Here is a 12,274-nt window from a genome sequence, read left to right on the forward strand (position 1 = left end):
AAAAACAAATATATAATAATAAAATACTATTATGCATGCTTAACGATATGCTCACAATGTATATATTTTCATAACACGATTATAATATCGTTAAGTATACTGAAAAAAAAGACAAACATAAAAAAAATTAAATTGATATAAAAAAGTAGGCAATGAAATGTATTGGAAAAATATGAAAAACACGAAACAACATTATTTACATGCATTACCTAATTAAGGTGATGTTTAAAAAATACACTAAGAATTGAAAATAAAATTACACAATATTTAAATTAAATTATAGTATTCAATGCATATTTACCTATTTACTTTTTTTCGTATATGTAAATATATAAGACATGCATGTATATCTATCCATTATACACACATTTTTACATGCAACATAAAATAATTGATTATAATACTATAATATATGAAAAACATAAAATTGCATATGGAATAATATAGGGGGAATACATGTAATTAATTTGAACTATTCATGTATAGTCATATATTAACATATATTCATATGGGGTTGCATATATACATATTAATTTATTGATATTTTATTACGTAAAATATTGTATATATCATGGGATTGTAAAGGAGAATGGAAAGAGGGTAACTTAATTTGTGTACTTGCATCAGGATAAGATGTCATCCCTATACTGTAAAAATTGAAATAATTTTTATATAAAAATAAATAAAAGAAAAAGAATATCGAAAATGCTGAAAAAAAATATGCAACAAATATTTCATTTGTTGTATGAAAATATTTAGCTGTGTAGTAGCTTGTATATAAGAAAAAGCAAATAAGTATATAATAATAATACATAATGCATTTTAATAATAATATACACAATTTTCTATTATATCTATAATGAAAATATTCGGAATTAATTTTTTGATGCTTGATAGTGTATTGAATTGCTTTAATTTCAAGGGATATGATAAATAATAACGTTGTAAATAATATGACGTGATCTGAATAGTCAAATATGTGCATATAATTTTCTTCTTTAAAATAATGAAACTCATAAATTATATATTGAATTATCGATGGAATGAAATATAAAATAAATAAACGATACATTATTATAAAAAAATATATACAAAATCTTCGACAATGAACAAGAGTTATGGGGAATGGGGAAAAAAAGACATGGATACAACCAATAAATATTATTAAATACAAAAATATTCCATTATAATAATATCTCAATATGTTACTTATTATTTTGTTGTAAGTATAGCATGGTGTGTGTAGAAAATCGTCAAGAAAAAAATATAAAGGGATATTTTTTAAATTGCTTACATATTTTTTTTTACACATATTTAACCCTTTTAAATTTTCTATAATTTTCATTTTTTTTCTCAAATTATTCATAAAAATATTATATTTACTAAAATTTCTCATATTTTCCATTTTAAGATATATATCATAATATTCTTCATAAGTTAGATTATCGCTTATGTAATCTTTTGGATTTTTATCTACTTTTAATTTGGTTGTATTCCGGGAATAATTAGTTATAATATTTTTGTCTTTGCAGATACCAAGATACATTTCGTGTAATATATTTACTAGTTCCTTTTCATTAAAATATTTATGTATATGATTAATTAATAGTGTTATATCAGTTATATTACCATTTTTTATATTCTTAAAACTATCTTCATTTTGTTTGTTACTATTTTTTATCCCGTTTTTTTTCTTTTCATCATGATCCACCTTATTATCATGCTTATTATTATTACCTTCCCACGTTATAACTCTAAAATTATGATTTCGACAAATATCATTAAGATAAATATAAAACAATGATTCTGCATTAATATAGGATTTTTTATATGAATCATTTCCATTTTGCAACAAATAATTATAGTAAGAATATTTAGCAACTTCTTCATTTTTGTAATAATTAAAAATGTTTTGTTTTGTTAGTTGATTATGTGCAATGCCTACATCATCATGCTTTTCATTATACATAAAAGCATTTTTTATTTCGTCATAAATAAATGTATAGATTTTATATATATAAGTTTTACAGCTTAAAATTATGTCATAAGGGTTATCGATTTGAGAAAATGTGTATCTTTCTTTATTTAAACATATAAATAACTTAATATTTTGATTATTTTCTAGTTGTTTTGTCTTTTTTATTTCACTTTTATTACTTTTTCCTCTAGTAAAATAATATTTAAAATTTATATCTAAAAGATAATTATCATCATTGTTATCTATTAATTTATTCGTATTTTCGTAAGAAATATTTTTTTTATTTACATCGGTGTAACTTGTATAATTAGTGCTATATACACATGATGACACATTTGGGATGTCCTGCATAAGTTCATATAAATGTTTTTCCTTAACTTGAGCTAATTTGAACGAAAAATTAAAAGAGCCAATTAACAATACAAAAAAATATAATACAAACAAAAATAATTGAAACAAAAATATATTCTTAGTACTGATAACTATTCCATCTGCGCTCTTTCCATTATTACTATCTTCATCATCCCCTTTCTTTTCCCCTTTTTCATTTTCTCCATTCATGTTTCTATCACATTTATTATTTTCTTTATTTGTGGAATTTCTATGAACAATGTTTTTACTATTAATGGATTTTTCATTAATATCCATAATGGTAATATGATATAATATATATACTTATTTATTTACTTAAATGCTGTGGAAATTTTTTTTTAAACAATAATAACGCTAAATTGATATTCTATTTTTTATTTTTATTAATTCAATTAATGGCCTTAAATACTAAGTTACAAATTCAATATAACTTTTGTATCATCCATTTGATATTATCTCCTTTCAATACACTACCATTTTTTCTTTTTTTTCCTTTTTTCCTCATAAAGAGAAAATCACAAAAACGAAAAATGAAAGCAAAAAAATTGAAGAAAAAAAAGCTCAACGACTTTTATTGGTGTGAATATAAGTACTTATACAATGCACATAAATGTGCACATATATATATTACTCGTTTTGCATATAGATATATATGGATGATGGCGTTAAATAAATATAAGAAACATATATTTCCTTAATACCCTTAATTTGTACACTAATACACTTTTATAAGTATCCCAAGTATTTTATAATTGGGAATAAAATATTATAAATTTGAGAAAAATGAAAAAAAAAATGAAAATAGTCAAAAAAATATATATAGTAAAAATATGTGTATGGCCAAAGAAGCAATAATTTGCCCGATATGGGTAAAAAGCTATACATTGTTTCATTCCTTCAACTCCATCATTTATAGGATTAATTTTTGTAATATATTAATTTAATAAGATATAATTTTCTATTATGATTTTTTTTCTTTCCTGGCGATAAGCTTTTTTATTGCTTATACACAATTTTATAGTGCACACTATTATTTATGATACTTGAATAACTTTATAGAATAAGATAAAATATTATCATCACAAGAATAATAAAACAAAAAAATATTAATATTATTATGGGTGCATATTTACTCTTCTGTTGGGCACACAAACCACTGTATGCTTTTTGTCCCATAATGGAACTACTCTATTCTGTTATATACACCAATTTCATTAGGCGAAAATAGAATTATTGAAATTGAACCTTTAGTGAGACACCCTCACATTATGATTGCATCGCCACAAATATATATTATGTATTTATGCATTGACCGAATCATCGGAAATACTTAAATATAATGTGTAAAATAAAATGTATTAATAATAAAATTGAGTGAGTTCATAATGAATTAGGAATTGAGAATCTGTAGAGTATTAAAAAATTATATAAATGAAAAAGCATTTCTCAATAATTAAAAAAAATTTTTAATGAAAGAAAAGCGTGGAAAAAACAGTGTTTCTCCCATTCCATAAAATGCGTACTTGGACAGCTAATGAAGCGTAAGAATAGACCTTATCATTTGTTTGAGGTTTTGTACAGATTTAACATTATAAAAGAAAAGCTAATTAAAAATTAAGAATAACTTAATGCAGCATAAGTTGGTCTAGAAAATGGGAAAAAATTTCAAAAATGTTCATTCTTTTAGCACATATATAAATCGAATTACACATAGAAAGCCATAAATTACAGAAACACAATGTTGAAATTAAAAAAATGCGCAAAAAAAGTATACGATTTGGTGATACATACTAATGTGGTATTACAGTTAGAATTGGTTTACAGCCATTTGCATACAGTTGTATAAAGGGTTAGTTCGATGCTTTATTAGCATTGAGCTCAGTTTATGGGCACCCTTTTTGACGAAACATATATATATTAACTGCTAGGCTCCTCATTGTTATAGAAAATATTTTCGTGGATAGTAAATGCAGGAGGTATAACTAATTCGGGATGAAAGGATTGTACTTCTTTTAAAAATATATATCTCAATTGTGTTTCTGATAAAACCATCCAATCATCAAAAGGAAGAATAATTTTTTTTGTTGAGAAGTTTTCTATATCTTTTTTTCTAACATCTTTTAGATAAGGATGATCTAAAGCTTGGTCAATTGTGATTCTTTTATTTGGATTAAATTTTAACATTGATTCTAATAAATTTATTCCATCTTCTGAAATAGATGAGTATTTTTGCTTTAAATTTGTAGGTTTTCTATGCGGGAATAATTTAATATATTTTATAACTTCAGGTTTGCTAATATTTTTAAGATCATCTTCTGTAGGTGTACCTATGATATTAAAAATAATATTTAATTGATCTCTATTACTTTTCTCATGTACTTTTTTTGAATTACGGTCTGGAGATAGGGGGAAACAAGAAGACCCCGGAAATAAAGGAAATCTATTAGTGGGATCACTAATATGGCTTTGTAACATATTTAATAGTTCTGCAAAAATACAACCAGTAGACCATATGTCTATAGATTTAGTATAATTTTCTTGTAACAAAATTAATTCAGGGGCTCTATACCATCTAGTAACTACATGGCTAGTTAATTGTTTTTTTAAATTTTTATTATGTGGCCCTGGTTCTTCATTTTCTTCTAAATCGTTTACTATATTAACATCTTTTTCATTATTTATCGTTCTAGCTAAACCAAAATCACATACCTTAACAGAACAATCTTGATTTAATAAACAATTAGCCGGTTTTAAATCTCTATGGATAATACCTGATTCATGAATAAATTTTTCACCTAATAATAAATTATATAATATTGTTTTTATATGCTCTTCTGTCAAAAATATTGGTGTTTTAAATAATTTTTTTAAATCTGAATCGGCTATTTCTAATACTATATACAATTCATCGAATTTTAATAAATCTTCAGGTATTATTAAATCATATAATCTTATAATATAATCACTTTTTAGTCTATTCAAAATTGTTATTTCTCTTAATATTCTTTTACAATCAATTAAATCTTCAAACATTCGATTGACCTTTTTTATTGCAACATTTCTTTCTGTATTTTTATCATAAGCTAAATATACATACCCATACGACCCTCTTCCTATTAAGTGTTTGATTACGTAATTAGCTGGCACACGCACATTTTTTATAATAGCTTCTTTTATATTTATTTTTTCATCTTTTCCTTTCTCATTCTTTTTATTTCCATCCTTTATTTTGCCAGTTTTATTGTTACTATTATTTTTGGTTCTCTCGTTATTATCGTTTTTTTTTGTCTCGGATGCATTGTATTCCTTTTCGCCGTATTTTTTGTTAATATTGTCGTTATTTTTTATATTTTCATTTGTGTTATCATTTATGTATTCCCCATTTTTCTCTTCTTCATTGCTATCTATATATGTGCTATCATCATTTTGCATGCTTAAACATTCTGAAGCATTGTTTTTTTTTTTTGTATTCTTTTCTTCCCTTTCAATTCCAGAGCACTCTTTTTTTTTTTTCAACATTTTGAAGAAAATTTTTACATTTATACGTAAAAAAGGGGAATATACATATCTATTTATTTCATCAATGCATATAATATTATTCAGGTAAATATATATTATATGGCCGTATGCGAAAACGCTGAAAATAATAAACGGGTAATAAATATATGGACTGACAAAATCGTTATTTTAACTATTAAAATTATGTCCTCTCTTTTTGAATACATATTAGTACTATTATTTATGGATCGATTTATCATTTCCATATATGCATTTTTTTTCATGCATTTTATACCGCAAAAATGCATACAGTCATAATATACATATTTATGAAATTATTGTGTGTAATTAATAAATATATAGATAAAAATAGAGAATTTTTTATTTTTCAAATATTCCATAAAAAAAAAAAGAAATTAAATGTATTACGCACAATATGTTTACTAACAAAGTGAAATTGCTTAATATACTATCCATATGTTTATACATAAGACAAGTATATTTGAGACTATAAAGAGGATAATAATGATATATAAGTATAGATAATTGAATATGATGCATTTTTATATGAAAAGGAAGCAATGTATATATTATTAAAAAATTAAAATAAATAAGAAAACAAAGTTCACACAATCGAAACACAGAAAATTTGGGAGACTAAAAATGTATTTACTACAAGCTTATGATATAGTTATTCTTCATAAATCCTTCAAAATGTTAGGTCCTTTTTCATAATAGCTTTGTATGCATATCTATATACCTATTTTTATAGCATGCTGTAGATATATCTATATTCTCTTGTGATATACACACATAACTTTTTCTTTATTTGTGTGCTAAATTCTTAAGTTCTATAAATTTTCTATCCCTTCTTTGGTCACTATTATCGTTATTTTCCCATTAAATAATATGTCTAGTTTTTGTTATTACAAAAAAGGGAACCAAATAAGAAAATTTAATTAAACAAATAGTATCAAAATGCAGAATTTTGTGCGCAATGAAAATACAATATGTTAGTTTCCTTCATATTCCTTATTTTAAATTACATTAGTAAAATATATAGAAGGGAATATAAACATTTTGGCAGTATTCATACAGCATGTTGTGTGGTATACACAAATTAGAAGTTCACCAGGTTTAGACGAAAAAAAGAATGAACAAAATATACATTTGTATAATATTGGTCCGAACTTTTGGTTTTCGTGAAATATAATACCATTCGTAGCTATAGATTATTTGCTTTTCATAATGGTTTAGGTTTATTTGATTTATATATTAATTATTATAATGAATATTAAGCCAAGTACATGCTTTTATATTGTTTAGTTTAATTTAACTTTCTAATACTAGACCAAGTAAATTATTTATTTTTTTTATTTATCTTTTATGAAATATTTTTTGGATCCCTGTTTTTTTTTGTTATCTTTACGGTAACATTATTGCGTGAAAAATCAAATTAAAAAATAGAAGTAACAGAATAGTATAATAATACTATAGAGATAGAAATAAAACAGTAGTATACCATACGAAAATACAGTAATAATTATAATGATAACATTTCCTATAATGTTAAAGATACGGTATATTTATTACACCGTAATTTGTACTCCTGAGAAACGAGAAAATGCCAATGCTCGGAACAAAGAGACAATTATAATTATAATTTTTATGTAAACATAACTATCATAATTAATTGGCTTAAGAGTTTTTAAATACTCTTTTATTACTCATTTCTATATATTTTAAATTTCGATTTTTATAATTTAAAAAATTTCATTCAAATCTTATTTCACTTTAAATGCATCAAGAAATATATAATTAAAAAAGCTGTCATACATATATATATGCATATGTAGAGAGATATATAATATTCGCATTTATTTATTGTCATAAAACTATATTTTCTATGCCGATTCTGTTTATTCAACATAAAAAATATATTCATTCCTAGTATTTGTTACTTTTTTTATGGGTTCAGAAAAAATACATTCCTATATATGCACTCATGGTATAAAACGTTTTTCCACAATAACATTTCTTCATTATTTATTTTTTACTTTTATACAATGTGAAAATTTTAATTTATTCACAATTATGTAAAATTTTTAATTCGAAAAAAAAGGATAAAGATGAATTATTTCGTCTTTATATGATTGTTCATTATAAGACAATAACAAGGTCCATCTTTTCCTTCATTTCATATTTATATATACACATATACATACATTTTCCCCTCTCACAAGCTCATAAGGATAATGGAAAAATTATATAAATTTTTCATAAAAGGAAAAAATAAATATTTTCTTTAAAAATCATAGCATTTTTTATAAGGAGAATATCTAAATCATTATATAAATATATTTTAGCAGTAGTAAGTTTATATATGCGCAAAAAAAATGTAGTTAATAAATAAATATTTCTTTTATAAATTAATTATTCAGATGTTTTAGTTAGACATAGTGCGATTAAACATCACATATATATTCATACGCATGTATATATATCCAAGCAGTGTACTTACTATCTATCAATCTTACATATACGTACACGAATATAATATCTACTGACACGTACGGTGTATGCTTCCCCTTTGGCTTAGACATAAAAGAAGTATAATTTTAAAGGGGAAAAATAAAGAATTATCCATAAATTAAGAAAGTAAACAAAATAAGCAGAGTCCCTGGCTAGCACACCGATAAATTAGCGAATAGACAAAGAAAAATTCCGTGTATGAGATTTTTATATAATAACAACTCATAATATGATGGAAGGGATCAAAAAAAGTACCCCACAAAATTTGGATATTAGTGAAAATGAACAAAATAGTAAAGATGAAAACAAAGTAGATATGAATGGTTTTTGTTTTTTTGTAAACACCTGTGAAGAAAAATTAAACGAGTTTTTGGAAAATTATTTCTGTAATAAAACAGATGAAGAATTAAAATATACTGAAGAAAATCAAGGAGCTAACAATTGTATTAATAACTATAATGAAAAAAATGATAATACTAATGCCGAAAATGATGATAATTATATTTCAAGTCATAATACCAATAGTAACACTGCTAACAATGAAGACAATAGTGATAATGATTCTTCAAATGAAAATGAAAAAAATTATTATGAAAAAAAAACTATCAAAAGTAATTATGACAGGATTGCCATAAATTTGGTTGATACAGTGGAGCAATTCATGGAACCTTACGTAAATGAGAGATACAAAATTGTTGTCCACGCTATTATCGGTGAAAATAAAAAACAAGGGGTAAGAAAAATGCAAAAAGATATAAAACAAATTGTCTTATTTCTGTTATTGTACAGAGTTTTAACATTAATTTTCTTTTTTGTTTTTTTTAATCTTATAGATACATATAGCATCCAAATCGCTTTGGAATGTTGAAACGGATAATTATATTTCTGCAAAATATGTTAATGATTTTATTTTTGTTACTGTTATGGTTTTCCTTTTGTATAACGAGTAAATTGAAGAATAAATGGGCAAATAACCATATACATATATATATGTATTATAATTAACTTAAATTTTTCTTCCCATATAGGAATATAATCTTTGTTCGATCATTTTATATTTTTTTTTATGATTTTTTTCTTTTCTTTTACTTTTTTTTATAATATATATTATAAAAAAAATTGTATATAATGAAGCCATGTAACCATTATTTTTTGTACGTGGTGATCATAAAAAAAACAACAATTTTATTCTTTATTAATACTGTTAAAATATATTTATTTATTATATAAACAGCCTTATCACCATATTTCATCCTTAAACAAAATATATTTAGTTAATGCTTGTTATTAAAACATAAACAATTACAGCATTAAAAATAAAAGATTAATTCATCATTAATAATATCGAGCAACAATGTCTGACAAGGGTGAAAAAAAATTTACATGCGTCAGTTATTTGCTTATTATTATTTTTTTATTTTAATTTTTTTAATTTATTTAATGTCTTTTGTCCAATTAACCACAAAATAATAAATCTTCATAAAAATTTTATTTTATATTATATACATATGTATATTATAAATTTAAATGAGATAGGAATTAATTAAGTAAGCTTCCGAAAATTTTATACGATTAGCCATTTCACACACATAATAGTATATTTTGATATATGCACATAATTTTGTAGATTACTTAAATCAAGGTTCTTTTTTCTTTCTTTTTCTTTTTGTGTCCTGATTTATGTTTACATTTGTACTTAATTATATTATATGTGCTAATAATATTATCACTTTGTGCCAATTTCATTCTTTATTCATTTTTTTAATTAATATTATTGGTATGGGAGTTTGATTATATTAATTATATATTGTATGTCACCTTTGGTTTTTTATTTACACATTTTATATTAATATATATATATTCGTTGTGAATAAATAGGAAAATAATATATACACACAATTATTACACATATAATGATATATTTGCCATATACACGCTTTGGGTTTGGACTTATTTTTTAAATTTTATACATTTCAAGGGTATTTTATATATATGTTAATTCATTTCATAATTATTTTTTCATAATATATTTTTTTGTGTGTATATTATATATGATAAATTTGTTAATTCTTAATTTATATATTTTTGATTTTAATTTATAATATTACGGAGTGTTTCATCATTTTTCATTGTTATTTAAATAAAAAAGAAGCAATTATCGATAAAAAAAAATTAATACCAGAAAATGAGTAACATCCATACATTAGCAGATTATAGGGATGGATATGGCGAGAATCTTCCATTCAATAGAAGTATAAAAAAGAATTATAAAAATAATAAAATACATAAAAAAGCATATAATATACATTTCTTTATTGTTTTCCAATTTAATTAATTTTGTCCATAAAGCTGAACATTTCTGTCTCATGCTTTTTTATTCGAATATACACACCCATATATATAAGTACATGCTTATGTATTGATACCGATTTATTTATGTTAATCTTTTATTTTTATTTTGTAAGCACCAGGATATTATGCGTCACAGAGTAGTTTTATTCAAAGGTCAAAACCTATTGATGTAGTTAACTTAATTTTCCCCCATTTCACATGGAAAAGTTTTGTTATGGTTATTTCCATAATACAGATTATCGTTTTTATAGTGTCTCTTAGTATAAGGCCTGGCGAATTTCTAACTCCTTCTGGTATTAATTGCGTTCGAATGCATGCCTGTATATGTATAATTGTATTTTATGTTTTTTCACACAATAAACCCCATTGCTTTGTGCCAATATGATATATTTATCATTTTTACTTCCCTTATAGGCAGCATATTAGTAACACTAGGAGCAAATGTTGGATCAAAAATAAAAAGCGGAGAAATACACAGATTAATATTGCCTATATTTTTGCATGCAAATATATTTCACGCATTTTTTAATGTGTTTTTTCAATTAAGAATGGGATTTACTCTTGAAAAAAATTATGGAATATTAAAAGTTGCGATTTTATATTTTTTAACGGGGATATATGGAAATATATTATCATCATCGGTTACATATTGTACAACAAAAGTGGGCGCAAGTACATCAGGCATGGGGTTATTAGGAATCGTAACATCCGAATTAATTTTATTATGGCATATTATTAGACATAGAGAAAGAGTAGTATTTAATATTTTATTTTTTACGTCAATTTCCATTTTATATTATTTTACATTTAATGGATCAAATATAGATCATGTTGGTCATTTAGGAGGTCTTTTATCTGGTAAATTTTGAAACCAAAAAGAGCATGAACATATTTTCACCGGCCATGCTTCTGTCCATATATACATATATGTGATAATGCCATTGCTACTTTATTATGCTTTATATTGTCATCAATTTTACTTTTTTTTGTCCATTATCAGGTATATCTATTGGAATGCTTTATAATGAGAAGATGGAAAACAAGCCAACATGGTATAATAATGCAAGAATTGCCTCTTATGTATGTTTAGCACTGCTAGCTATAATTCCAACTGTTGTTTTGTTTGCTGTTCCTCGTGTATGCTAGAAAGTTATAGTAAATATACTTTGCTCCAAATATGTATATATGCCCATTTTGGCATATATATATAGAGAGAGAACATATTTATTCCGCATATAGTAGCGACCATTTACACACCTATGTGATTATTAGATCCAAAATTAATACAATAAAAATTTAATGAAGTACAATAATATTAAAATCATATACATAATCTTTAATTTGCTCCTTTAATTTTTTATAACCATTTTTTAATTTCTAATAATAATAACAATAGTAACAATTTTTTAAGTTATTATATTTATTTACCATAGTTTTTTCATTCATTCCCTTTTTCTTGTATTTTTGTAATTACCCTTTTTTGTTAAATTTTAAATATACAGAAAAAAACAACTTTTTTTTTAATTTGAATATATGCATAAC

At 23.7% G+C, this 12,274-nt stretch overlaps 4 protein-coding genes across 4 annotated transcripts; 2 read left to right on the forward strand and 2 right to left on the reverse strand.

Moving 5' to 3' along the window:
- Positions 1-529: 529 nt before the first annotated feature.
- Positions 530-2,626, reverse strand: PCHAS_0910500 (conserved Plasmodium protein, unknown function; the record flags this gene model as incomplete). Its single annotated transcript, XM_733140.2, has 1 exon — positions 530-2,626. The coding sequence occupies one exon, from the start codon at positions 2,624-2,626 to the stop codon at positions 530-532; it is 2,097 nt and encodes a 698-aa protein (XP_738233.2).
- Positions 2,627-4,267: 1,641 nt separating this feature from the next.
- PCHAS_0910600 (mitogen-activated protein kinase 2, putative) lies at positions 4,268-5,869 on the reverse strand (the record flags this gene model as incomplete). The annotated part of the gene is made up of 1 exon (XM_737815.2): positions 4,268-5,869. One exon carries the CDS (start codon positions 5,867-5,869, stop codon positions 4,268-4,270), a length of 1,602 nt encoding a protein of 533 aa, XP_742908.2.
- A 2,740-nt stretch (positions 5,870-8,609) lies between these two features.
- On the forward strand, positions 8,610-9,330 carry PCHAS_0910700 (dynein light chain Tctex-type, putative; the record flags this gene model as incomplete). Its single annotated transcript, XM_016798074.1, has 2 exons — positions 8,610-9,113; positions 9,214-9,330. The coding sequence occupies 2 exons, from the start codon at positions 8,610-8,612 to the stop codon at positions 9,328-9,330; spliced, it is 621 nt and encodes a 206-aa protein (XP_016655331.1).
- Positions 9,331-10,565: 1,235 nt separating this feature from the next.
- On the forward strand, positions 10,566-11,878 carry PCHAS_0910800 (rhomboid protease ROM1, putative; the record flags this gene model as incomplete). The annotated part of the gene is made up of 4 exons (XM_016798075.1): positions 10,566-10,632; positions 10,846-11,025; positions 11,147-11,590; positions 11,733-11,878. The coding sequence occupies 4 exons, from the start codon at positions 10,566-10,568 to the stop codon at positions 11,876-11,878; spliced, it is 837 nt and encodes a 278-aa protein (XP_016655332.1).
- Between the last annotated feature and the right edge of the window lie 396 nt (positions 11,879-12,274).

This window comes from Plasmodium chabaudi (genome assembly GCF_900002335.3).
Source record: "Plasmodium chabaudi chabaudi strain AS genome assembly, chromosome: 9".
Lineage (NCBI taxonomy): Eukaryota > Apicomplexa > Aconoidasida > Haemosporida > Plasmodiidae > Plasmodium > Plasmodium chabaudi.